Source organism: Ranitomeya variabilis, chromosome 6 (genome assembly GCF_051348905.1).
Source record: "Ranitomeya variabilis isolate aRanVar5 chromosome 6, aRanVar5.hap1, whole genome shotgun sequence".
In the NCBI taxonomy this organism is placed as follows: Eukaryota; Metazoa; Chordata; class Amphibia; order Anura; family Dendrobatidae; genus Ranitomeya; species Ranitomeya variabilis.
The window spans coordinates 250,527,008-250,554,601 of NC_135237.1; the positions used below are offsets into that span (position 1 = coordinate 250,527,008).

The 27,594-nt window shown below is 48.7% G+C and overlaps 1 protein-coding gene across 9 annotated transcripts in view; it reads right to left on the reverse strand.

Moving 5' to 3' along the window:
- Nucleotides 1-26,098, reverse strand: part of LOC143782273 (synaptonemal complex protein 2-like) — a 286,543-nt gene extending 260,445 nt beyond the window's left edge. For 2 of the 9 annotated variants that reach the window (XM_077269574.1, XM_077269573.1), the window contains exons 1-3: nucleotides 25,940-26,098; nucleotides 23,016-23,059; nucleotides 17,857-17,917 (exon numbers count right to left, since the gene is read on the reverse strand). Coding sequence is in view for 8 of the 9 variants with exons in the window: in XM_077269573.1 (XP_077125688.1) it covers nucleotides 17,857-17,917; nucleotides 23,016-23,059 (105 nt within the window). In the remaining variant the exon portion in view is untranslated. The remainder of the gene's footprint in view (nucleotides 1-17,856; nucleotides 17,918-23,015; nucleotides 23,060-25,939) is intronic. The other 7 variants (XM_077269570.1, XM_077269575.1, XM_077269571.1 and 4 more) reach the window with 6 other exon arrangements.
- Between the last annotated feature and the right edge of the window lie 1,496 nt (nucleotides 26,099-27,594).

The window sequence follows — 27,594 nt, forward strand, 5'->3', positions numbered from 1 at the left end:
CGTGCAAAGAGGTTTAGGATGTTTCCACGGTAGGGAAACATTGCATGAGGTGCATGAGGCATAGATCACCGTGTGCGTCTTATCCGAATTTTTATTAGCCTTTGATTGAGACATACTGCAAAAGGCTGATGAAAGCTTGCAGGCATGCAGCGTGCACCTGCAGCAGTGTGTGTGTGTGGCTATCTTACCCAGGACCTGCGTGCCCCCAGAGAAGTGCCTGTGCGCGGATCCTGCAGCGGTAATGGCGTCCCCCACAAGCTTCCTGTCTAGGAAGCGCCAGGAAGCAAGGTCCAATGGGAGATTTGGCGCTTCTCGTGAGGTACGAGAAGAGCCAGAAATGGTGGGCGTAGAGACCAGGAAGATGCAGAGCGAGTCCCCGCCCACTCTTTACAGGCCCAGCTAGAAGCGCATGGAAAGGGGGGGCAGAGCCGGCCGGGACCGTGGGCGTTGTTGGGCCTAGCATGGCCAGAAGCCAGGGATTAAATTAGAGGCCGCGGCCGGCGGTAACGTCCGCGGCAGAGGGCGATCGCAGTCGGTGGTAACGGCCGCGGCAGCAAAAACGCTGCAGCTGCCGCTGTCTGAGAGGATCGCGCAGCAGGCACACACGCAGACAGACGGGGGGGAAGATAACGGCCGTGGCAGTAGTAAAGGGCCGCAGTGCAGCCTATGGGCCAGGTGCCGAACCCCCCCCCCCCCCCGGGAGGCCCAGGCATAAACTCAGGACCCCGGGGAGGGAGGTAAGGAGTCCTCCCTCCCGTTGACTGGATGTACTCACTGCGATCCGAGGCAGGAGCGCTGAGCCACAGACGGCGAATATCAATCGCGCCGTCCATCCTCAATCCACCATCCCTTTGATAGGGAGGTGGAGAGGGCACCATTTCTGGATTTCTCACACCAATCCCTTTCTTTCAGTGGTGGTGCATTGGGGCCACACACAAGCCATGAGGGAGCTTCTCCTTCACCTCATTGGGGGGCAGGCCGGCTGAAGTCCCGGCTCCGGAAGGGGGTACGTGAGGGCGACACCTCATGTTCCCATCCGTTGTTGGTGAAGGGAGAGCAGACCCATTAAAGAAATCCATCGCACCGATGAGAGCCCAGGCTGACGTTGTAGGAGGGGGTACGGGAGACGACACTCTGCGTTCACGCCTGTTGATGATTTTGGGAGATCGGGACCTTGAAAGGCCCTGTCGCCCATCCAATCCGTGGAAAAATATGGCAAAAAAAATAAAATAGTAAAAAATAAAATAAGAAAGTTGGGGTCTGAAATCAGACCCTAGTGCCCCCAGAGACACTAAGCAAGAAACTGGTTCACGAGAGAGCCAGTGGAGGGTGTATACTGCGGAGGAGTTAACTTTTTTGTGTATTTGCTTAGTGTTCTCCTAGTGGCAGCAGCATAACACCCATGGTCCTGTGTCCCCCAATGAGGTGAAGGAGAAAGCTAAATCTCCGAGCAGTCAGAAATACTCGGAGATCACCCGAGCACGAGTATACTCGCTCATCACTACTCCCATCGATCAGCAAGTTATCCACTATCTATTTTAGGGAACACACCTTCAAGTTAGCATTTGCCATACTTCAAATGGTGAATTAAACTGAAAAGTATGGAATCGTTTTGTGCAAAATTATTATGCTTACTCTTGGCAAGCCTACACCAAAGTATAAATCTTAATACTATTAGAGATCATGGCCATATGAGCTCCAAAATTGTAATAATCGTCATTAAAAGGTAATCTGTCACATGAAAAAAAAAATACTATTAACCTGGTGATAAGGGGTTAATCTTTAGGTTATGACTGTTGTGAACCTGTCCGGTGCCAGCACTTAGACCCACGCTGTGGTGAGCAAATTAACTTTATTCCTCCCAGCAGCGTTCCAGTTTAATTTCTTCCCAGCAGCAGGGGTCTATACACTGGGGCTGAACAGGTTTAGAATGTTATCATCCTGCAGATTAAGCCCAAATCTGCTGGTTAATAGCATTTTTCCCAGGTAACAGGTTCCCTTTAAAATATTAAATATGAATCAAACAGCTAAAGATTTTTAACATTAAAATTAATATTTAACTATTGCTATAGGTTCAACACATTGTGCATTTTGTTTGCTCCCTGTGTAGATCTGAAGTTGTGGGTTGCAATAATCACCTAGGCAGGTTAACTATTTTTTATTCCTTACGTCCATGGTTTTACACTAACTCCAGGTATATAGCCAAAATACAATGTCCCCAGTCCACAAGATCCCCGCCCCAGGGCCAGGAGTCCCACTGCCCCCGTGCCTGGGGATACTCACTATCTCCCAACTTTTGGTTGGCCCACAGATTTCGTATTTCCCGCCAGTATAGTCTGTAGTCACAGTCCACACTCCTCCAAATGATAGGTAATATAACAAAAGCCCATGTATCCAGCAGCAACAGTTCCTATTAAAGGGAACCTGTCACCCCCAAAATCGAGGGTGAGGTAAGCCCACCAGCATCAGGGGCTTATCTACAGCATTCTGGAATGCTGTAGATAAGCCCCCGATGTATCCTAAGAGAAAAAGAGGTTATATTATACTCACCGAGGGGCGGTCCCGGTCCGGTCGGATGGGTGTCACGGTCCGGTCCCTCCTATCTTCGTCAGATGATGTCCTCTTCTGGTCTTCGTGCTGCGGCTCTGGCGCAGGCGTACTTTGTCTGCCCTGTTGAGGGCAGAGCAATGTACTGCAGTGCGCAGGCGCCGGGCCTCTCTGACCTTTCCCTGTGCCTGCACACTGCAGTACTTTGCTCTGCCCTTAACAGGGCAGACAAAGTACGCCTGCGCCGCAGTGTGAAGAACAGAAGAGGACGTCATCCTATGAAGATGGGAGGCCCCGGACCGGACCGTGACGCCCATCGGATCGGACAGCCCGCCCATGTGAGAATAATATAACCTCTTTTTCTCATCTTTTAGGTTACATTGGGGGCTTATCTACAGGATTCCAGAATGCTGTAGATAAGCCCCTGATGCCGGTGGGCTTAGCTCACCGTCGATTCTGGGGGTGACAGGTTCCCTTTAAGAAAGTTCCTGAAATCCAGTCGACAAATCCCTCAACAGTAGCACATGTGTTCGACGCAGCCAGCAACCAATCTCCATAGGCCATCCATCCATGTGCTCCAGGACGTCATCCTCGATCCTCTCCCTTCGACGTCACTCTCCCAACTCCCTCACATAACATGTGGCTTCTCCCTTCCTAGGATCAACCCTTTGAATGGGCAGAAGTGTACACACCTGTTGTGAATTCCGTTCTCAAACTCCCTCCTGTGGTCATGAATGGTACTTCGGTGAGTTCTGTCCGTGGACTCCCTCTGGTGGCTGTGAGTGGAGCTGCTGGTTCTGAGATTCCTTCTCCAGCTGCCCTCGTTTGGGGCTAGGCTGATTCTCTATTTAACTCCACTCAGATCGTTACTCCATGCCAGCTGTCAATGTTCTAGTACTGGTTCAGATCTCTCCTGGATCTTTCTGAGGACCTGTCTACTCCAGCACAAGCTAAGTTCCTGCTTGTTCATTTGTTACATATGGTTTTTTCTTGCTAAGTTCTAGTCCAGCTTGCTATCATGAAACTACCTGGCTAGCTGGAAGCTCTGGGGGTGCAGAGTGGCACCACCGCATCGTGAGTCGGTGCGGGGGTATTTTTTGCACACTCTGCGTGGTTTTTTGTAGCTTTTTGTGTTGACCGCAAAGATCCCTTTTCTATCCTCAATCTGTTTAGTTAGACTGGCCTCTCTTTGCTAAAACCTATTTCATCCTGTGTTTGTGATTTCCTCTTATCTCACAGTCAATACTTGTGGGGGGGCTGCTTTTACCTTTGGGGAAATTTCTCTGAGGCAAGTAAGGCTTTGTTTCCTTTCTTTAGGGGTAGTTAGCTCTTAGGCTGTGAAGAGGCGCCTAGGCAGAGTCAGGCACGCTCCACGGCTGTTTCTAGTTGTGTTGATAGGAGTAGGGTTTGCGGTCAGCAGAGTTCCCACTTCCCCAGAGCTCGTCCTGATTCCGTGTTTAACTATCAGGTCATTCCTGGTGCATCTAACCACCAGGTCCATAACAGTACAGCTGGCCCACAAAGTGTTAATGCATCTCAATAGAGGGAAAAGAGAAGTTCTGAGACCATTTTTTTTTTTTTCTGCAGTGTGTTTTGCCTTTCTTTTCCCCTTAAACTCTGGGTGGTTCAGAACTTAGGTGTGGATATGGACATTCAAGGTTTGTCCTCTTGTGTAGATCAATTCGCTGCAAGGGTACAAAACATTCAAGATTATGTAGTTCAGAATCCTATGTTGGAGCCTAGAATTCCAATTCCTGATTTGTTTTCTGGGGATAGATCTAAATTTCAGAATTTCAAAAACAATTGTAAACTGTTTCTTGCTCTGAAACCCCGCTCTTCTGGTGACCCTATTCAGCAAGTAAGAATCATTATTTCTTTGTTGCGTGGCGACCCTCAAGACTGGGCATTCGCCCTGGCGCCAGGAGATCCTGCATTGCGTAATGTAGATGCGTTTTTTCTGGCGCTGGGTTTGCTTTATGATGAACCGAATTCTGTGGATCAGGCAGAGAAAATTTTGCTGGCTTTGTGTCAGGGTCAGGATGAAGCGGAGGTATATTGCCAGAAGTTCAGAAAGTGGTCTGTGCTTACTCAGTGGAATGAGTGTGCCCTGGCAGCAATTTTCAGAAAGGGTCTTTCTGAAGTCCTTAAGGATGTTATGGTGGGGTTTCCCACGCCTGCTGGTCTGAATGAATCAATGTCCTTGGCCATACAGATCGATCGGCGCTTACTTGAGCGCAAAACTGTGCACCATTTGGCGGTCTCCTCTGAGCAGAGGCCTGAGCCTATGCAATGTGATAGGACTTTGACCAGAGCTGAACGGCAAGAACATAGACGTCAGAAGGGGCTGTGTTTTTACTGTGGTGACTCCACTCATGCTATCTCTGATTGTCCTAAGCGCACTAAGCGGTTCGCTAGGTCCGTCACCATTGGTACTGTACAGCCTAAATTTCTTCTGTCCGTTACTCTGATTTGCTCTTTGTCATCCTATTCTGTTATGGCATTTGTGGATTCAGGCGCTGCCCTGAATTTGATGGACTTGGAGTTTGCCAGGCGCTGTGGTTTTTTCTTGGAGCCCTTGCAGCATCCCATTCCTTTGAGGGGAATTGATGCTACGCCTTTGGCCAAGAATAAGCCTCAGTACTGGACCCAGTTGACTATGTGCATGGCTCCTGCGCATCAGGAGGATATTCGCTTTTTGGTGTTGCATAATCTGCATGATGTGGTCGTGTTGGGTTTGCCATGGCTGCAGGTCCATAATCCAGTATTGGATTGGAAATCAATGTCGGTGTCAAGGGGTACATGGGGATGTTTCATTAGTGTCAATTTCTTCCTCCACTCCTTCTGAAGTCCCTGAGTTTTTGTCAGATTACCGGGATGTATTTGATGAGCCCAAGTCTAGTACCCTACCTCCTCATAGGGATTGTGATTGTGCTATTAATTTGATTCCTGGTAGCAAGTTCCCTAAGGGACGACTTTTCAATTTGTCTGTGCCAGAACACGCCGCTATGCGGAGTTACATAAAGGAGTCCTTGGAGAAAGGGCATATTCGCCCGTCGTCGTCACCATTGGGAGCAGGGTTCTTTTTTGTGGCCAAGAAGGATGGTTCTCTGAGACCTTGTATAGATTACCGCCTTCTTAATAAAATCACGGTCAAATTTCAGTACCCTTTGCCTCTACTGTCTGATTTATTTGCTCGGATTAAGGGGGCTAGTTGGTTCACCAAAATAGACCTTCGAGGGGCGTATAACCTATGCATGACATCTTCCGAAAGTATCTGGATAGATTCATGATCGTATATTTGGATGATATTTTGGTCTTTTCGGATGATTGGGAGTCCCATGTGAAGCAGGTCAGAATGGTGTTCCAGGTCCTTCGTGCTAATTCCTTGTTTGTAAAGGGATCTAAGTGTCTCTTTGGAGTTCAGAAGGTTTCCTTTTTGGGCTTCATTTTTTCCCCTTCTACTATCGAGATGGATCCTGTTAAAGTCCAAGCTATTTATGATTGGACTCGGCCTACATCTGTGAAGAGCCTTCAGAAATTTCTGGGCTTTGCCAATTTTTACCGTCGCTTCATCGCTAATTTTTCTAGTGTTGTTAAACCACTGACTGATTTGACCAAGAAGGATGCTGATGTGGTGAATTGGTCCTCTGCGGCCGTTGAGGCTTTTCAGGAGTTGAAACGTTGTTTCTCTTCGGCTCCTGTGGTGTCAGCCAGATGTTTCGCTCCCTTTTCAGGTCGAGGTTGATGCTTCTGAAATTGGAGCAGGGGCTGTTTTGTCTCAGAGAAGTTCTGATTGCTCTGTAATGAAGCAATGCGCTTTCTTTTCGAGAAAGTTTTCGCCTGCTGAGCGTAATTATGATGTTGGCAATCGGGAGTTGTTGGCTATGAAGTGGGCATTCGAGGAGTGGCGACATTGGCTTGAAGGAGCCAAGCATCGCGTGGTGGTCTTGACAGATCACAAGAATCTGACTTATCTCGAGTCTGCCAAGCGGTTGAATCCTAGACAGGCTCGTTGGTCGCTGTTTTTCTCCCGTTTCAATTTTGTGGTTTCGTACCTTCCGGGTTCTAAGAATGTGAAGGCTGATGCCCTTTCAAGGAGTTTTGTGCCTGATTCTCCTGGGGTTCCTGAGCCGGCTGGTATTCTTAGAGAGGGGGTAGTTCTGTCTGCCATCTCCCCTGATTTGCGGCGGGTGCTGCAGGAGTTCCAGGCTGATAGACCTGACCGTTGTCCAGCGGAGAAACTGTTTGTCCCTGATAGATGGACTAATAGAGTTATCTCTGAGGTTCATTGTTCGGTGTTGGCTGGTCATCCTGGGATTTTTGGTACCAGAGATTTGGTGGCTAGGTCCTTTTGGTGGCCTTCCTTGTCGCGGGATGTGCGTTCTTTTGTGCAGTCTTGTGGGACTTGTGCTCAGGCTAAGCCCTGCTGTTCTCGTGCCAGTGGGTTACTTTTGCCCTTGCCAGTCCCGAAAAGGCCTTGGACGCATGTTTCCATGGATTTTATTTCAGATCTTCCTGTTTCTGAAAGGATGTCGGTCATCTGGGTGGTTTGCGATCGCTTCTCTAAAATGGTCCATTTGGTACCCTTGCCTAAATTGCCTTCTTCCTCTGATTTGGTTCCATTATTTTTCCAACATGTGGTTCGTTTGCATGGCATTCCGGAGAACATCGTGTTTGACAGAGGGTCCCAGTTTGTTTCAAGGTTTTGGCGGTCCTTTTGTGCTAAGATGGGCATTGATTTGTCTTTTTCTTCGGCTTTCCATCCTCAGACAAATGGCCAAACCGAACGAACCAATCAGACTTTGGAAACTTATCTGAGATGCTTTGTTTCTGCGGATCAGGATGATTGGTTGACCTTCTGAGTTCGCCCTTAATAATCGTGCCAGTTCGTCCACTTTGGTTTCGCCTTTTTTTTGTAATTTTGGTTTTCATCCTCGTTTTTCTTCAGGGCAGGTTGAGCCTTCGGACTGTCCTGGTGTGGATTCTGTGGTGGACAGGTTGCAACAAATTTGGACTCATGTGGTGGACAATTTGACCTTGTCCCAAGAGAAGGCTCAACGTTTCGCTAACCGCCGTCGCCGTATTGGTCCCCGACTTCGTGTTGGGGATTTGGTTTGGTTATCATCTCGTTATGTTCCTATGAAGGTTTCTTCTCCTAAGTTTCAGCCTCGTTTCATTGGTCCTTATAAGATTTCTGAAATTCTTAATCCTGTATCATTTCGTTTGGCCCTTCCTGCTTCTTTTGCCATCCATAATGTGTTCCATAGGTCGTTGCTGCAGAGATATGTGGCGCCTATGGTTCCCTCCGTTGATCCTCCTGCTCCGATGTTGGTCGAGGGGGAGTTGGAGTATGTGGTGGAGAAGATTTTGGATTCTCGTATTTCGAGACGAAAACTTCAGTACTTGGTCAAATGGAAGGGCTATGGTCAGGAGGATAATTCCTGGGTTGTTGCCTCTGATGTCCATGCTGCCGAATTAGTTCGTGCCTTTCATTTGGCTCGTCCTGATCGGCCTGGGGGCTCTGGTGAGGGTTCGGTGACCCCCTCCTCAAGGGGGGGTACTGTTGTGAATTCCGTTCTCGAACTCCCTCCTGTGGTCATGAATGGTACTTCGGTGAGTTCGGTCCGTGGACTCCCTCTGGTGGCTGTGAGTGGAGCTGCTGGTTCTGAGATTCCTTCTCCAGCTGCCCTCGTTTGGGGCTAGGCTGATTCTCTATTTAACTCCACTCAGATCGTTACTCCATGCCAGCTGTCAATGTTCTAGTACTGGTTCAGATCTCTCCTGGATCTTTCTGAGGACCTGTCTACTCCAGCACAAGCTAAGTTCCTGCTTGTTCATTTGTTACATATGGTTTTTTCTTGCTAAGTTCTAGTCCAGCTTGCTATCATGAAACTACCTGGCTAGCTGGAAGCTCTGGGGGTGCAGAGTGGCACCACCGCATCGTGAGTCGGTGCGGGGGTATTTTTTGCACACTCTGCGTGGTTTTTTGTAGCTTTTTGTGTTGACCGCAAAGATCCCTTTTCTATCCTCAATCTGTTTAGTTAGACTGGCCTCTCTTTGCTAAAACCTATTTCATCCTGTGTTTGTGATTTCCTCTTATCTCACAGTCAATACTTGTGGGGGGCTGCTTTTACCTTTGGGGAAATTTCTCTGAGGCAAGTAAGGCTTTGTTTCCTTTCTTTAGGGGTAGTTAGCTCTTAGGCTGTGAAGAGGCGTCTAGGCAGAGTCAGGCACGCTCCACGGCTGTTTCTAGTTGTGTTGATAGGAGTAGGGTTTGCGGTCAGCAGAGTTCCCATTTCCCCAGAGCTCGTCCTGATTCCGTGTTTAACTATCAGGTCATTCCTGGTGCACCTAACCACCAGGTCCATAACACACACCCCCCCTTAAACATTTGCTTTTAGCTCCAAGAATGAAGAATATTCCAGCATCCCATCACCTGGGATTTCATGTGAGACCCCTGTGGTGACAGCTCCCCTGGGTCTACTATTACGATTCACAAAGGGCCTAGAGGCTGGGATCACATTGGCTTGAGACCCTGAGATAATGATGAGATTAATGGAATGATTGCTTTACCTTTAGCCATCTCCTGTCTGGCCTTATGTATACATAAAATCCATCCAGCATGTCTCTTCATCCGATTGCTGTCACTGAATGGAAACGGATTCATGAGGATGAACTGATTATCGACATAACCGATGCTTCGTGCTGGAAAAAGTCTACATCTCAAAGAGATGTGGACTCCGCTCTACGTCCATTCGTCCTATAGTCTTTAGTAAGTGGTCAGCTCCTCACACTCCCATAGGAAACACTATATTACTAAAACATATAGGGTTGATTCTGCAAAGCAACTGAAATGGCATACAATGTTGTGCAACTTGGAGTTGCGCAAAAATTTTGAAACTTTTGGCGTTTTCATGTAAGTTTCTCACAGTTCCACCAAAGTGGGTGGAAATGGACCAGAATGGGGGAGTAACCCAATAATTCATCTAATTCATGAAGCGCAACAAAGAGGGGTCAGAAGATCACAACATCTGGTAACACAAAATCCTGCACCATTTAGAACTGCTTCACCATGTTATACAGTGCATTTTTTTTTCTTTGCTCTGTCATTGCAAGGTTAATCAGTTCAGTTGATCATCTGGAGCTCTCAATCCTAAATTGTCTCAGCTGTTCTGTGTTAACCACTCCCCTCTGGTATATATGTTCCGAGAAATTCAGTATTTGGAGCACACGGTTGGAGAGTTGTTCAGATTTCTGCTTGGAATTGGTTTGCATGCTTATCCTCATCCTCTCTTATCTGGTTTCTCCTACCTATCCCTCCCGTGTTCCACTGTTTTGTGAGTATATTTGTACGATTGCGTTCTTTCATCCTTATCTGTCTACCCTTGTTTTTCTGGTTAGTATAATTCTATACACTTCAACCTCACACCTCTGAGTGTTGGAGGAAATAGGCAAGGTTTAAGGTAGGAGCATAGCAAGGTACATAACCATAGCATCTCCACCTTCTGGTGTAATCCATTGTCATGCACAGTGTGGGAAGACTAAGTGCAACACGAAGGGATGAGGGGAAGGAAGCCAAAATGCTAGGGAATGGGGGAGTGGAGACCCCTTGTTGGATCTAATAGTATCCTACCTACCCTACCGTCCCTTTATTGGTTCCACACCAATCGCCAAGCAGGAAACCTAAGCCCTGTATATCCCTAGAGCTAGGAGCTGAATAGGGAAATGGGGGGTGAGCACTGGTCCGACCCACTGCACACTAAAGACAAGAGAGAAACAAGGGAGGAGAAAGTTAACTTCAGCAGACTCCAGAAAGGTAACTCCAAACATCCTCCAAGAGCACCAGAGAGGAAGTAAGCAGACTGCTATAATTCCAAGCCTTCACAATGGAAAATGTGAATATCACAGACAGTCTATAAACACCTAGGTCCAGGTGTGTCAATTCGAGTCGGAGGGAGGTTGCCACTGGGTCCAAAAGTCAGAAGGATTAAGAAGCTGTCTGCAATGCCAAACACAGAGACCTTCTGCCGCCAGATGCAAAGCAGCTGTCTGTTGCATCTGACACACCTGTGACTTCAGGGGGACAGAGATATACTAAGACACCCTAGTTCAAGAAATCAGGTAGGCGCTCACTGTCCCTAGACACTACGCGACAGTTGTAGCATTCCTTACGCTATGTCAGGGATTGGAGTAAGATTTGTGGGAAGTTACACATCTCATAAGGAATCAGGAGTGTCAGGCTCCAACATGCCCCCTCATCAAGGTCTGCATGATTCATGGCCAAAAAGCGTAGTTTCAACTCTGAACAGTCACCAGTTAGCATAGATGACTGTTTAGTGAGCGTCTGTAACAGCTGGGTTTTCTGAAAGAGTTTCTCCCATTGGATTTCACTTTTATTTTATTCTGCTCAGCTTTGTACTATATATAATATATAGACATAATGAAGTATGCCTGATTTACATTCATGTGTATTGTAAGTCCTCATAAACCACAACACAGGAAACTCATTGACAGAAACCAATTTTTTGACAGTTTGAAGTGCAAAAGATTGTTGATTCCCGGAAAGTCCGTAAATCCCTCCAGTACCTCATTCATTTTTAGAGGTTACGGACCGGAAATTAGATCTTGGTTCCCTGCTCCGGTTAACGCCGATCGCCTGGTCAGGGTCTTCCATCGCAGGCTTCCTGGGAAACATGGGGGTCTGGTGGCCCCCTAGAAGAGGGGATGCTATCACAATTCCTCCTCCTCCGCAGTGAGTGATTGCTATGCTGTTTTATGGAAATTGACTTGCTGAGTTGCCTGTTTTTTTTGAATGACAGCTTGGCTGTCCAATCCTGTGATGTGCTTGCTGAGCTGTCAGTGCCTTGATTGACTGCTCAGCTGTCCAATCTGTGACTGGGAGGTGCAACACTTTCTCCAGGTGTTCAGTGTTCTGTTGCTTGCCCAGCTACTTACCTGAGATGTCTGCACCTGTCCCTGATAGACGTAGTTTGTGCTTCCTGGTGAGTGTTAGCCTGATTGTGTCGCTCTGAGTTCTGATCTTCTGCTGCCTGACCTTTTGGAATGTGTTTTATTATTATTATCATTTATTTATATAGCACCATTGATTCCATGGTACTGTACATGAGAAGGGGTTACACACAAATTACAGATATCACTTAGGGTACCGTCACACAATGCCATTTTTATCGCTACGACGGCACGATCCGTGACGTCGCAGCGTCGTATGATTATCGCTCCAGCGTCGTAGACTGCGGTCACACTTTGCAATCACGGCGCTGGAGCGATGCCGAAGTCCCCGGGTAACCAGGGTAAACATCGGGTTACTAAGCGCAGGGCCGCGCTTAGTAACCCGATGTTTACCCTGGTTACCAGCGTAAACGTAAAAAAAACAAACAGTACATACTTACATTCCGGTGTCTGTCCCCCAGCGTTCTGCTTCTCTCCACTGTGTAAGCGCCATAGCCGGAAAGCAGAGCGGTGACGTCAGACGTCACCGCTGTGCTCGCTTTCCGGCCGGCAGGCACTCACAGTGCAGAGAAGCTGAGACGCCGGAGGACAGACACCGGAATGTGAGTATGTACTGTTTGTTTTTTTTACGTTTACGCTGGTAACCAGGGTAAACATCGGGTTACTAAGCGCGGCCCTGCGCTTAGTTACCCGATGTTTACCCTGGTTACAAGCGAACACATCGCTGGATCGGTGTCACACACAACGATCCAGCGATGTCAGCGGGTGATCAAGCGACGAAAGAAAGTTCCATACGATCTGCTACGACGTACGATTCTCAGCAGGGTCCCTGATCGCTGCTGCGTGTCAGACACTGCGATATCGTAACGATATCGCTAGAACGTCACGAATCGTACCGTCGTAGCGATGAAAATGGTACTGTGTGACGGTACCCTTACAGTAAGCAAACTATCAATTACAGACTGATACAGAGGGGTGATGACCCTGCCCTTGCGGGCTTACATTCTACAGGATGGTGGGGATGGAGACAATAGGTTAAGGGTTGTAGGAGCTCCGGTGTTGGTGAGGCAGTAGCTTCGGTAGAGGTGAGGAGTCAGCAGGGTCAGTGCAGGCTGTAGGTTTTCCTGAAGAGGTGGGTTTTCAGGTTCCGCCTGAAGGATCTGAATGTGGTTGATAGTTGGATATGTTGGGGCAAAGAATTCCAGAGGATGGGGGATATTCTGGAGAAGTCTTGGAGGCGGTTAGGTGAGGAGCGGAGTGTGGAGGAGAGAAGGAGGTCTTGGGAGGACCAGAGATTACGTGAGGGAAGATACTGAGATTAGTTCAGAGATATATGGAGGAGACAGATTATGAATGGCTTTGTAGGTCAGTGTTAGTAATTTGAACTGGATACGCTGAGGGAATGGGAGCCAGTGAAGAGATTTGCAGAGGGGGGAAGCGGAGGAGTAGCGCAGAGAGAGAGATGAATTAGTCGGGCAGCAGAGTTAAGGATGGACTGGAGAGGTGCAAGGGTGTTAGCAGGGAGGCCACAGAAAAGGATGTTGCAGTAGTCAAGGGAGATGATGAGGGCATGCACAAGCATTTTAGGAGATTGATGGTTGAGGAAAGGACGGATTCTGGAGATATTTTTGAGCTGGAGGCGACAGGAGGTGGAAAGAGCTTGGATGTATGGTTTGAAGGACAGGGCAGTCAAGGGTTACTCCGAGGCAGCGAACTTCCGGTACGGGGGGAAGCGTGATGTCGTTAATTGCAATAGATAGGTCAGGTATGGAATATATATGAGATGGAGGAAAGCTGATGAGTTCAGATTTGTCCACACTGAGTTTGAGGAAGTGAGAGGAGAAGGAGAAGGACATGGCTGATAGACACTCCGGGATTCTGGACAGCAGAGAGGTGACGTCTGAGCCAGAAAGGTAGATCTGAGTGTCATCAGCATAAAGGTGGTACTGGAATCCATGGGACTTTATGAGTTGTCCCAGGCCAAGTGTATTGATTGAGAAGAGTAGGGGTCCTAGAACAGAGCCTTTGGGGACTCCAACAGAGAGGGTGGGATGAGGAGGTAGCATGGGCGTGGGAGACGCTGAATGTGCAGTTGGAAAGGTATGAGGAGATCCAGGATAGGGCGAGGTCTTTGATGCCAAAGGAAGAGAGGATCTGTAGTAGGAGGCAGTGGTCAACTGTGTCAAAAGCAGAGGAAAGGTCTAGAAGGAGGAGTACAGAGTATTGTCCATTAGCTTTGTCATTAAGTAGGTCATTAGTGATTTTGGTCAGGGCTGTCTCAGTTGAGTGATGGGGGCGGAAACCAGATTGTAGATTGTCAAAGAGCAAGTTAGATGAGAGGTGGGAGGGAAGTTCAGCGTAACCGTGCTGCCCCAGGATTTTGGAAGCAGCGATATTGGGCGATAGCTGGACATAGCTGTTGGGTCGAGGGTTGGCCTTTTAAGGATAGGCGTGATTGTGGCATGTTTGAAAGCAGAAGGGCAAGTGCCAGAAGTTAGTGATAGGTTGAAGAGGTGGGTTAGGGATGGGATAAGTGTGGTGGTGAGGTTGGGGAGGAGGTGGGATGGAATGGGGTCAAGCGCACAGGTGGTGAGGTGCGATTTGGCGAGGAGACAATTAAGCCCCCCTTCAGTGATCTTGGAGAGGGAGGTTATGGGATTTGGGCATTGGTCTGGTATACAAAGGGGTTGTGGTGGTTCAACAATGAAGACTTGCCTTGCTTGGTCGATCTTATTTTTAAAGTGTGTGGCAAAGTCCTCAGCACAGATGAGGGAGGTTGGAGGGGGCAGTGGGGGGCGAAGGAGGGATTTAAAGGTTTTGAATAACTGTTTGGGGTTGTAGGATAGGGAAGATAGGAGGGTTGTGAAGTAGGCCTGTTTAGCAGAGGTGAGAGCAGATTTAAAAGCAAGTGTTGCCTGCTTGAATGCAGTGAAGTCGTCTTGCGAATGTGTTTTCTTCCAATGCTGCTCTGCAACCCTGGACAGTTGCCGGAGCTTTTTAGTGGTGTTATTGTGCCAGGGTTGTCTTTTGATATGTCGCACTCTGCCCTGAACGAAAGGGGCGACCGTGTCAATAGCTGATGCGAGTGGCATTGTAGAAAGCAGTGGCACTGTCTGTGTCATGGAGTGAGGATATGGATGACAGCGGTAGGGTAGAGTCAGAGAGCGTGTGGGAGTCTAGGTGTGCAAGGTTTCTGTGGGGGTGCGCATGTTGCTGGACATAGGTGACCGGTGAGGACAGGGATGAGAAAGTGAGCAGATGGTGGTCGGACAGAGGGCGAAGGGAGGTGGTGAAGATAGATAGAGAGCAGAGATGGGTGAAGACCAGGTCTAGGGTATGTCCGTCTGTGTGGGTGGCTGCGGAGGACCACTGAGCAAGTCCAAAAGATGAAGTAAGGGACAGAAGTTTGGAGGCTGTTGACTGAAGGGTATCAGTGGGGATGTTGAAGTCACCCATGATGATGGTGGGATTGTCAATAGAAAGTGAAGAAGCCAGGTGGAGAATTGCTCAATAAAGGCAGTGGCCGAGCCCAGAGGTCGATATATGACGGCCACTTGGAGGTTTGAGGGAGAATAGATGCGGACAGAGTGGACTTCAAAAGAGGGGAGAGAGGTGGGATTGGGTTAAAAGTGCAGTTTGAAGAAAGGAGAAGACCCACTCCTCCACCATGTCTGTTGCCAGGGCGAGGGGTGTGGGTGAAGTGGAGGCCGCCGTAACACAGCGGAGCAGGAGAGGAGGTGTCAGATGGTGTTAGCCATGTTTCTGTGAGGCCGCGGAAGGCAAGATTGTGAGAGAGAAAAAGGTCATGAATCACATGAAGCTTATTGCAGATTGAGCGGGCATTCCAGAGTGCTCCAGAGAGGGAGCAGGGAGGTGGGCGTCAGGGGCACGGGTTTTAAGTTGGAAAGATTGCGGTAGTTTGTATTAGATAGGGAGCGATAGGAGGGGGTAGTAGTGGGAGGTATGAGCTGTGGGGGTCCAGGGTTGGGAGATATGTCGCCAGCAGTGAGGAGAAGCAGAGAAAGGGAGGGCAGGTTGCAGAAGGAGAGTGGGCGACTTGTTTCATGTTTTATTAGGACAGATTTGAGGTTGAGGAGCAGGTCAGCAGAGGACAGGTGGTGATGTAAGAGTGCAGTGGAGATGATTATTTGGTTAGAGGGTGCTGGGGTTTGTGGATGGCGAAGGAGAGGACTAGTGGAGCAAACACTGTAAGGGCATATGACTATCCTTTTGTCTTGTCCTTTGCCTTTTGTCTTGTCCTTTTGGCTTTTGATCCTCCATCTCATTATTGACCCTGGACTGTGACCTGACTTACACCTTTGTCTTTTCCCTTGTTTATCTACGTACTCTCTTGGTATTGAACCCGCAACAACTGACTTCTGCCTCACGGTCCATCCGTGAGTAGTGACTAGAATCACAGTCCCCTTCTGGCTCAACCAGCAAACATGGGAGTTTCAAACACGTCTCAGTCTTGCCCTGACTTGATGGGTAGGGGCAAGAGTGAATTTCGGAAGCTGTGGAAGCTGTTAACCGGCAAGTGGGACAGGACTTGCAATACCTTTCTAGGTGACATCCGTCCCAACACAATCTCCACATGACTAGTTGTTGAAGATTGTTAACACCCAAAATGGCCACCCAAGACATGTGAATGGGCCATGTCCAACACCCTCCATCTATAGGGTTCTGGTACCAACAATTGTTCTACCCTTTCCCCTCTGACCTTACGGAGCATAATAGTCCTATAAAATAATTTAAAAAAAAAAAAAAGCTTATGCTCACCTCCCGTGCTGACGCAGTTCCAGCAGTATCGGCCCTTGCGGTCCAGGGGCTGTGATACGGTTGCATGACACATATTGCCCGGCGCCCAATCAGCACTGCAGTCACTGTCCCCACCTTCGTAAAATTGAACATGAAGATGAAGTGAGAGATGAGAGATGAAGTGAGAGATCCGGACATCCTTTTCATGTTCAATTCGTACAAAGATGGAGACAAGAAACGCCAACGCTGATTGGGCGTCGGGTACCACGTGTCATGCAACTGCACAAGAGCCGCAGGACCAAGAGGGCCGACAGCACTGGAACGGTGCTGGTATGAGAGGTGAGTATAAGATTTGTTTTATATTATAGGGACCAAACATTTAAATCGAGAAGGGGTTGTCCTAGTAGTGAAAATCCCTTAAAGGCTCCAGACCTGAGACTTGGACGACAGTGTGTGCAGAGTCATTATGTTAACATTTCAGAGTGATGCCTTTATTTGGGTGTACTTGGTAGGAACTTCTTGCCATTGGGTGGTACTAGGTTTGGAAAGGTAGAGAAACAGCTGTAATAAAAAGAAACACTCATCTCTGTGGTTAAATTGAGACAAATTAACCTTTTACAGTCTGATCATCGCCATCAGAGCCTACTCAATTGTTGACTTACAAAGCAAAACTGAAAGCATAAGGTAAATAGCAACTTGACCTTTCATTAGGATACATCTGCATCTAAGCACAGCATACTAAGGCTATGTGCACACTTTGCGTGTGACCTCTGCGGGTTCTCCCGCAGCGGATTTCATAAATCTGCAGGGCAAACCCGCTGCGGTTATCCCTGCAGATTTATCGCGGTTTGTTCCGCGGTTTCCGCTGCAGGTTTCCGCCTATACTATTGATGCTGCATATGCAGCAATATGCAGCATCAATAGTAATGTTAAAAATAACAAAAATTGGCTATACTCACCCTCTGACGTCGCGATCTCCTCGGCGCTGCACTCAGCGGTCTGGTTCCAAAGATGCTGTGCCGAGAAGGACCTTCGTGACGTCACGGTCATGTGACCACGGCGTCATCACGGTCATGTGACCGTGACGTCACCGCAGGTCCTGTTCGCACAGCAACTGAGACCGGGGACGGCCGCGTGCAGCGCTGAGAGGTGAGTATAACATCATTTTTTATTTTAATTCTTTTTTTTTTTACACTATTTATGCTTCCCAGGGCCTGGAGGAGAGTCTCCTCTCCTCCACCCCGGGTAGCAACCGCGCATTATCCGCTTACTTCCCGCAACGTGGGCACAGCCCCATGCGGGAAGTAAGCGGATCAATGCATTCCTATGGGTGCAGAATCGCTGCGATTCTGCACAAAGAAGTGACATGCTGCGGGTTGTAAACCGCTGCGTTTCTGTGCGGTTTTTCCCACAGCATGTGCACTGCGGTTTGCGGTTTCCATAGGGTTTACATGTTAATGTAAACGCTATGGAAACTGCTGCGGACCCGCAGCATCAAAATCGCCGCGGATCCGCGGTAAAAAACGCGAAGTGTGAACATGGCCTAAAGGAGGCTTTTTACATTAAAAAAGCATACTGTACCATTTGGAGTTTGGTTTTCTGGCTGGATTGTGTTCGTGGCATTTTAGGAGCAATAGTCTTCCTATATTTAAAAAAAAAAGAAAAGAAACATTCAGAATCAATAACCATAATGTTCTATAAATATTGAAAGTTAACAAATGTGCATTGTTCACACTTCACAACAAGCCATAGCATTTTCTTATTAACCCCTTCATGACCCAGCCTATTTTGGCCTTAATGACCTTGCCGTTTTTTGCAATTCTGACCAGTGTCCCTTTATGAGGTAATAACTCAGGAACGCTTCAACGGATCCTAGCGATTCTGAGATTGTTTTTTCGTGACATATTGGGCTTCATGTTAGTGGTAAATTTAGGTCGATAATTTCTGAGTTTATTTGTGAAAAAAACGGAAATTTGGCGAAAATTTTGAAAATTTCGCAATTTTCACATTTTGAATTTTTATTCTGTTAAACCAGAGAGTTATGTGACACAAGATAGTTAATAAATAACGTTTCCCACATGTCTACTTTACATCAGCACAATTTTGGAAACAAATTTTTTTTTTGCTAGGAAGTTATAAGGGTTAAAATTTGACCAGTGATTTCTCATTTTTACAACAAAATTTACAAAACCATTTTTTTTAGGGACCACCTCACATTTGAAGTCATTTTGAGGGTTCTATATGGCTGAAAATACCCAAAAGTGACACCATTCTAAAAACTGCACCCCTCAAGGTGCTCAAAACCACATTCAAGAAGTTTATTAACCCTTCAGCTGTTTCACAGCAGCAGAAGCAACATGGAAGTAAAAAATGAACATTTAACTTTTTAGTCACAAAAATGATCTTTTAGCAACAATTTTTTTATTTTCCCAAGGGTAAAAGGAGAATCTGGACCTCGGACGTTGTTGTCCAATTTGTCCTGAGTACGCTGATACCTCATATGTGGGGGTAAACCACTGTTTGGGCGCACGGCAGGGCTCGGAAGGGAAGGAGCGCCATATGACTTTTTCAATGAAAAATTGGCTCCAATCTTTAGCGGACACCATGTCGCGTTTGGAGAGCCCCCGTGTGCCTAAACATTGGAGCTCCCCCACAAGTGACCCCATTTTGGAAACTAGACCCCCCAAGGAACTTATCTAGAAGCATAGTGAGCACTTTAAACCCCCAGGTGCTTCACAAATTGATCCGTAAAAATGAAAAAGTACTTTTTTTTCACAAAAAAATTATTTTAGCCTCAATTTTTTCATTTTCACATGGGCAACAGGATAAAATGGATCCTAAAATTTGTTGGGCAATTTCTCCTGAGTACACCGATACCTCACATGTGGGGGTAAACCACTGTTTGGGCACATGGTAAGGCTCGGAAGGGAAGGAGCGCCATTTGACTTTTTGAGTGTAAAATTATCTCCATCGTTAGCGGACACCATGTCGCATTTGGAAAGCCCCTGTGTGCCTAAACATTGGAGCTCCTCCACAAGTGACCCCATTTTGGAAACTAGACCCCCCAAGGAACTCATCTAGAGGCATAGTGAGCACTTTAAACCCCCAGGTGCTTCACAAATTGATCCGCAAAAATGAAAAAGTACTTTTTTTTCACACAAAATTTCTTTTAGCCTCAATTCTTTCATTTTCACATGGGCAACAGGATAAAATGGATCCTAAAATTTGTTGGGCAATTTCTCCTGAGTATGCCGATACCTCATATGTGGGGGTAAACCACTGTTTGGGTGCACGGCAAGGCTCGGAAGGGGAGGCGTGCCATTTGACTTTTTGAATGGAAAATTAGCTCCAATCGTTAGCGGACACCATGTCGCATTTGGAGAGCCCCTGTGTGCCTAAACATTGGAGCTCCCCTACAAGTGACCCCATTTTGGAAACTAGACCCCCCAAGGAACTTATCTAGATGCATAGTGAGCACTTATAACCCCCAGGTGCTTCACAGAAGTTTATAACGCAGAGCCATGAAAATAAAAAATAATTTTTCTTTTCTCAAAAATGATTTTTTAGCCCACAATTTTTTATTTTCCCAAGGGTAACAGGAGAAATTGGACCCCAAAAGTTGTTGTCCAGTTTCTCCTGAGTACGCTGATACCCCATATGTGGGGGTAAACCACTGTTTTGGCACACGTCGGGGTTCGGAAGGGAAGTAGTGACGTTTTGAAATGCAGACTTTGATGGAATGCTCTGCGGGCATCAGGTTGCGTTTGCAGAGCCCCTGATGTGCCTAAACAGTAGGAACTCCCCACAAGTGACTCCATTTTGGAAACTAGACCCCCAAGGGAACTTATCTAGATGTGTGGTGAGCACTTTGAACCCCCAAGTGCTTCACAGAAGTTCATAACGCAGAGCCGTGAAAATAATAAATGTGTTTCCTTTCCTCAAAAATATTTTTTTAGCCCAGAATTTTTTATTTTTGCAAGAGTAACAGGAGAAATTGGACCCCAAAAGTTGTTGTCCAGTTTCTCCTGAGTACGCTGATACCCCATATGTGGGGGTAAACCACTGTTTGGGCACATGCCGGGGCTCGGAAGGGAAGTAGTGACGTTTTGGAATGCAGACTTTGATGGAATGGTCTGCGGGCATCATGTTACGTTTGCAGAGCCCCTGATATGCCTAAACAGTAGAAACCCCCCACAAGTGACCCCATTTTGGAAACTAGACCCCCCAAGGAACTTATCTAGATGTGTGGTGAGCACGTTGAACCCCCAAGTGCTTCACAGAAGTTTACAACGCAGAGCCGTGAAAATAAAAAATCATTTTTCTTTCCTCAAAAAAGATGTTTTAGCAAGCAATTTTTTATTTTCACAAGGGTAACAGGAGAATTTGGACCCCAATATTTGTTGCCCAGTTTGTTGTGAGTACGCTGATACCCCATATGTGGGGGTAAACCACTGTTTGGGCACACGTCAGGGCTCGGAAGGGAAGTAGTGACATTTGAAATGCAGACTTTGATGGAATGGTCTGCGGGCGTCACATTGCATTTGCAGAGCCCCTGATGTGCCTAAACAGTAGAAACACCCCACAAGTGACCCCATTTTGGAAACTAGACCCCCGAAGGAACTTATCTAGATGTGTGGTGAGCACTTTCAACCCCCAAGTGCTTCACAGAAGTTTATAACGCAGAGCCGTGAAAATAAAAAATAATTGTTCTTTCCTCAAAAATTATGTTTTAGCAAGTAATTTTTTATTTTTGCAAGGGTAACAGGAGAAATTGGACCCCAACAGTTGTTGCCCAGTTTGTCCTGAGTACGCTGGTACCCCAAATGTGGGGGTAAACCACTGTTTGGGCGCACGTCGGGGCTTGGAAGGGCGGGAGCACCATTTGACTTTTTGAACGCAAGATTGGCTGGAATCAATGGTGGCGCCATGTTGCGTTTGGAGACCCCTGATGTGCCTAAACAGTGGAAACCCCTCAATTCTAACTTCAACACTAACCCCAACACACCCCTAATCCTAATCCCAACTGTAGCCATAACCCTAATCACAACCCTAACCCCAACAAACCCCTAACCACAACCCTAACCGCAACACACCCGTAACCCTAATTCCAACCCTAATCCTAACCCTAATCCCAACCGTAACCCTAATCCCAACCCTAACCACAACTGTAACCCCAACACACCCCTAACCCTATCCGTAACCCTAACCACAAGCCTAATCTTAACCCTATTTCAAACCCTAGCCCTAATTCCAACCCTAACTCTAATTCCAACCCTAACCCTAAGGCTATGTGCCCACGTTGCGGATTCGTGTGAGATTTTTCCGCACGATTTTTGAAAAATCTGCAGGTAAAAGGCACTGCGTTTTACCTGCGGATTTACAGCAGATTTCCAGTGTTTTTTTGTGCGGATTTCACCTGCGGATTCCTATTGAGGAACAGGTGTAAAACGCTGCGGAATCCGCACAAAGAATTGACATGCTGCGGAAAATACAACGCAGCGTTTCTGCACGGAATTTTCCGCACCATGGGCACAGCGGATTTGGTTTTCCTTAGGTGTACATGGTACTGTAAACCTGATGGAAAACTGCTTCGAATTCGCAGTGGCCAATCCGCTGCGGATCCGCGGCCGATCCGCTGCGGATCCGCGGCCGATCCGCTGCGGATCCGCGGCCGACCCGCTGCGGATCCGCGGCCGATCCGCTGCCGATCCGCGGCCGATCCGCTGCGGATCCGCTGCGGATCCGCTGCGGATCCGCTGCGGATCCGCTGCCGATCCGCTGCCGATCCGCTGCCGATCCGCTGCCGATCCGCTGCGGATCTGCGGCCGATCCGCTCTGTGTGCACATGCCATAACCCTACCCCTAACCCTAACCCTACCCGTAACCCTAACCCTACCCCTAACCCTACCCCTAGTTCTAACCCTAGTTCTAACCCTAACCCTAGTGGAAAAAGAAAAAAAAATATTTTCTTTATTTTATTATTGTCCCTACCTATGGGGGTGATAAAGGGGGGGGTTTATTTATTATTTTTTTATTTTGATCGCTGTGATAGAACCTACCACAGCGATCAAAATGTACCTGTAAGGAATCTGCCGGCTGGCAGATTCGGCGGGCATACTGAGCATGCGCCCGCCATTTTGCAAGATGGCGGCGCCCAGCGAGGAGGCGTACGGACACCGGGAGGATCGGTAAGTATGAAGGAGTGGTGGGGGGGTGGATTGGAGCACAGGGGGGGGTGATTGGAGCACAGGGGGGGGGTGATCGGACCACAGGGGGGAGCGGACAGCAGGACGGGGGAGCCGGCAGGCGGACGGAGGGGACCGGAGGACTAACGGAGGACTGGGGGGGCGATCGGCGGGTGTGGGGGGGGTGACTTCAGGTTTTCCAGCCATGGCCGATGATATTGCAGCATCGGCCATGGCTGGATTGTAATATTTCACCAGTTTTTTAGGTGAAATATTACAATCGCTCTGATTGGCAGTTTCACTTTCAACAGCCAATCAGAGCGATCGTAGCCACGGGGGGGTGAAGCCACCCCCCCCTGGGCTGAAGCACCACTCCCCCTCTCCCTGCAGATCGGGTAAAATAGGAGTTAACCCCTTCACCCGATCTGCAGGGACGCGATCATTCCATGACGCCACATAGGCGTCATGGGTCGGATTGGCACGGGTTTTCATGACGCCTACGTGGCGTCATGGGTCGGGAAGGGGTTAATAAAAAAAAATACTTAGCAAACATACCTGCTGGATGGAGGACTTAGTAAGTTGACTGTTACAGCAGACATCTGAAATAAAAGCGCATACCTTTAATTTCTGTATCCAGCCCCTCCCCCGCCCACCCACAAAAATAAAAGCTAAACAGTCGTTGGCCAAAATTAGGAGAACGACACAAATTTGCGGCTTTATGGTTTTAGGTATTTTAGTCAGATGCTTCTATGGTTCACGAAGGATGATTACGGTATTTCATAAATTTGTAAATGAAACGTCAGAAAGTTTTTAGACCCTTAACCGTTTAATGACCAGGCGATTTTCTTTTTTCTTTCCTCCATTTCTTCCAAGAGCGATACCTTTATTTTTCTGTTCCCATAGCCGCATGAGGGCTTGTTTTTTTGTGGGACAAGTACTTTTGAATGACATTAGTCATTTTATCACTGGAAAGTGGAAAATAATCCAAATGCATTGAAATGAGCCGAGGGAGAGGGGGGCTGAGGGAGGGGAAAGGGGGCAAGGAGGTGGGGAAGAGGTAGGGGAGATGGGGGGGGCGAAAGAGGGGTGAGGGGGGCCAATGAGGTGGGGCAGAGAGGGGGTGAGGTGGGGCAGAGAGGGGGTGAGGGAGGGGAGAGGTGGGTGAGGGAGGGGAGAGGTGGGAGGGGAGAGGTGGGGCAGAGGGAGGGGAGAGGTGGGGCAGAGGGAGGGGAGAGAGGGGGCTGAGTGGGAAGCTGAGGGAGGAGAGAGGGGGCGAGGGAGGGGGGAAGAGGTAGGGGAGATGGGGGGGGCGAAACTAGGGTGAGGGGGGCCGAGGGAGGGGAGAAGATGGGGCAGAGGGAGGGGGGTGAGGGAGGGGAGAGGGGGCTGAGAGCTGAGGGAGAGGGGGTGAGGGAGGGGAGAGGGGGCTGAGAGCTGAGGGAGAGGTACAAGGCACGGGGAAGGTTTCTTTGTTGCAGGTAACAGAGAGTGACAATGGCTAGCGATGCTAGAGAGGATCAGGGGGCCTAAGGCCTCTTTCACACTAGTGTCGTACGACGCATGTCGCAATGCGTCGTTTTGGAGAAAAAACGCATGCTGCAAAATTGCTTGCAGGATGCATTTTTTCTCCATAGACTAGCATTAGCGACGCATTGCCACACGTCGCAACCGTCGTGCGACGGTTGCGTCGTGTTGCGTCGGACCGTCGGCACAAAAAAACGTTGCATGTAACGTTTTTTGGTGCGTCGTGTCCAGCATTTCCGACCGCGCATGCGCGGCCGGAACTCTGCCCCCTCCTCCCCGGAGCTCACAATGGGGCAGCGGATGCGTGGAAAAACTGCATCCGCTGCCCCTGTTGTGCAGCCAGGGCCAGCGTTAGGGGCAGGCACACCAGGCAGCTGCCTGGGGCCCCCTCTCCCCCAGGGGCCCCCAGCTAGCGGCAAGTCACGCAGCCGCTATGGGGCCTCTGTGAGGCAGGGGGGCCCGCCTGCCGCCAGCGCCGACTCCCATGCCGCATTGAACAATACCGGCGTCTGCCGGTACAGTTCAATGCAATGATGGAGGAGAGAGCGTCACCTGACGCTCCCTCTCCCATCATTCCCCGCTCTGCCTCTGACACAGCGGGTGCGCGCGCACTCACTGTGTTCCAGGCAGAGCAGCGGCAGCTGCCTAGACAGGAGCAGGGAGCACCGCGGGCTCGGGGAGAGGTGAGGAGCTTGTGTTTTTTATTTTTTTATTTACTGGACTGTGGAGCCATTCTCAGGAGGGGAGAGGAGGGGAGGGAAGGGGGGATGTGGGCTGTTCCTGTGCTGTTTACTACTGTGTGGGCAGTGCTGTATACTACTGTGTAGGCAGTGCTGTATACTAGTGTGTGGGCAGTGCTGTATACTAGTGTGTGGGCAGTGCTGTATACTAGTGTGTGGGCAGTGCTGTATACTAGTGTGTGGGCAGTGCTGTATACTAGTGTGTGGGCAGTGCTGTATACTACTGTGTGGGCAGTGCTGTATACTACTGTGTGGGCAGTGCTGTATACTACTGTGTGGGCAGTGCTGTATACTACTGTGTGGGCAGTGCTGTATACTACTGTGTGGGCAGTGCTGTATACTACTGTGTGCGCAGTGCTGTATACTACTGGGTAGGCTTAAACTTTGCCTAGGGCCCCACTTTGCCTAAAACCGGCCCTGTGTGCGGCGCTTTCACAGTATGCATCGGTACGTCGCCACGTCGCATTGCGACGTGCGACGCTAGTGTGAAAGTAGCCTAAGCCACAAGACGTTGGTTTTGCCAAACCGTAGCCCCCCCCATCCATTACATTTTATTGCATTTTCTGTCATGTGACATAGGACTGCAGGTGACATCTACATTCTCTGTACCATGAACACCACAGATAACAGTGGTGATGCAGTAGATGTCACCTGCAGTCCTATGTAAGACCACAGATAACACAGTGATAACTGAATGGGGGGGTGTAGGATCAGGGGCCAGCCCAGCCTGGATCTAGCACAGAGGTAATTACAGCAGGCCGCCCTGTCACAGATCAGGCAGTGATTAGTGCCTGTGCTCTCAGCTCCATGCTCGCTCCGTGCTGTGTGTGGATGACAAATCTGACCCTGCACCGACCAGTGCGGAGCTCCGGGATCACAGTCACTAATCTCTGCTTCTGTGCTGCCATTCCTGGGTTCCTGGCTCAGCAGAGGCTGGACAGGGAGCAGAGGCTGCAAGTGACTGGCTGGGGAGGAACCCCTGCCGCCTGCGTGCATGGCCTGAGGCCGGAGAGTCCGCGTGTAGCACCAGCCTGCACTGAAGAGCAGCGTGACCTGGGGCAGCCGCGTGACTCGGAGCACAGGCCTAGCGACGTCGGGGGCCATCAATACAGAATGAAGGACAAAAGCTCTAGTTACAAAGCCCCCCCTGCAGCCCGCCACACTGTGCTCCCGTCTGTCCACCGTCATAAAGGTGTAAGTCTCAGCCGAGCCTACCGGGGACAGCTCCTCACCCTGCGCCGTCTTCTCTCAGAGTGTCACTGTCAGTGTCTGCAGGGCGTGGTGGAACGGCCGCGCTGGAAGCTTCTGGGCGGGAGCTCTCCTCAGGAGCGGCGCCACTAGCTACAATTGTTACAATGTCGATTGCTCCAGACTAGAAGATCGCACAAACAAGTCTGTGCTGCATCCTACCCCTCCTGCTCCGTGCAGAGAGCACGTATATAGCACGTATAGAGCACGTATAGAGAGCTCCTGTATGAGGAGAGAGTCAGTGCAAGAGCCAGCCAGAGCTTAGTACTGATGTACAGCTATCTTCCCAACCATCATCCATCTCTTCCTACTGATGTACAGCCATCTCCCAATCCATCATCCATCTCTTCCTACTGATGTACAGCCATCTCCCCATCCATCATCCATCTCTTCCTACTGATGTACAGCCATCTCCCCATCCATCATCCATCTCTTCCTACTGATGTACAGCTATCTACCAATCCATCATCCATCTCTTCTTACTGATGTACAGCTATCTCCCCATCCATCATCCATCTCTTCCTACTGATGTACAGCTATCTCCCCATCCATCATCCATCTCTTCCTACTGATGTGCAGCTATCTTCCCATCCATCATCCATCTCTTCCTACTGATGTACAGCCATCTCCCCATCCATCATCCATCTCTTCCTACTGATGTACAGCTATCTCCCCATCCATCATCCATCTCTTCCTACTGATGTACAGCTATCTCCCCATCCATCATCCATCTCTTCCTACTGATGTACAGCCATCTCCCCATCCATCATCCATCTCTTCCTACTGATGTACAGCCATCTCCCCATCCATCATCCATCTCTTCCTACTGATGTACAGCTATCTCCCCATCCATCATCCATCTCTTCCTACTGATGTACAGCCATCTCCCAATCCATCATCCATCTCTTCCTACTGATGTACAGCCATCTCCCCATCCATCATCCATCTCTTCCTACTGATGTACAGCTATCTACCAATCCATCATCCATCTCTTCTTACTGATGTACAGCTATCTACCAATCCATCATCCATCTCTTCCTACTGATGTACAGCTATCTCCCCATCCATCATCCATCTCTTCTTACTGATGTACAGCTATCTCCCCATCCATCATCCATCTCTTCCTACTGATGTACAGCTATCTCCCCATCCATCATCCATCTCTTCCTACTGATGTACAGCCATCTCCCCATCCATCATCCATCTCTTCCTACTGATGTACACCCTTCTCCCCATCCATCATCCATCTCTTCCTACTGATCTACAGCTATCTACCAATCCATCATCCATCTCTTCTTACTGATGTACAGCTATCTCCCCATCCATCATCCATCTCTTCTTACTGATGTACAGCTATCTCCCCATCCATCATCCATCTCTTCCTACTGATGTACAGCTATCTCCCCATCCATCATCCATCTCTTCCTACTGATGTACAGCTATCTACCAATCCATCATCCATCTCTTCCTACTGATGTACAGCTATCTCCCCATCCATCATCCATCTCTTCCTACTGATGTACAGCTATCTACCAATCCATCATCCATCTCTTCTTACTGATGTACAGCTATCTCCCCATCCATCTCTTCCTACTGATGTACAGCTATCTACCAATCCATCA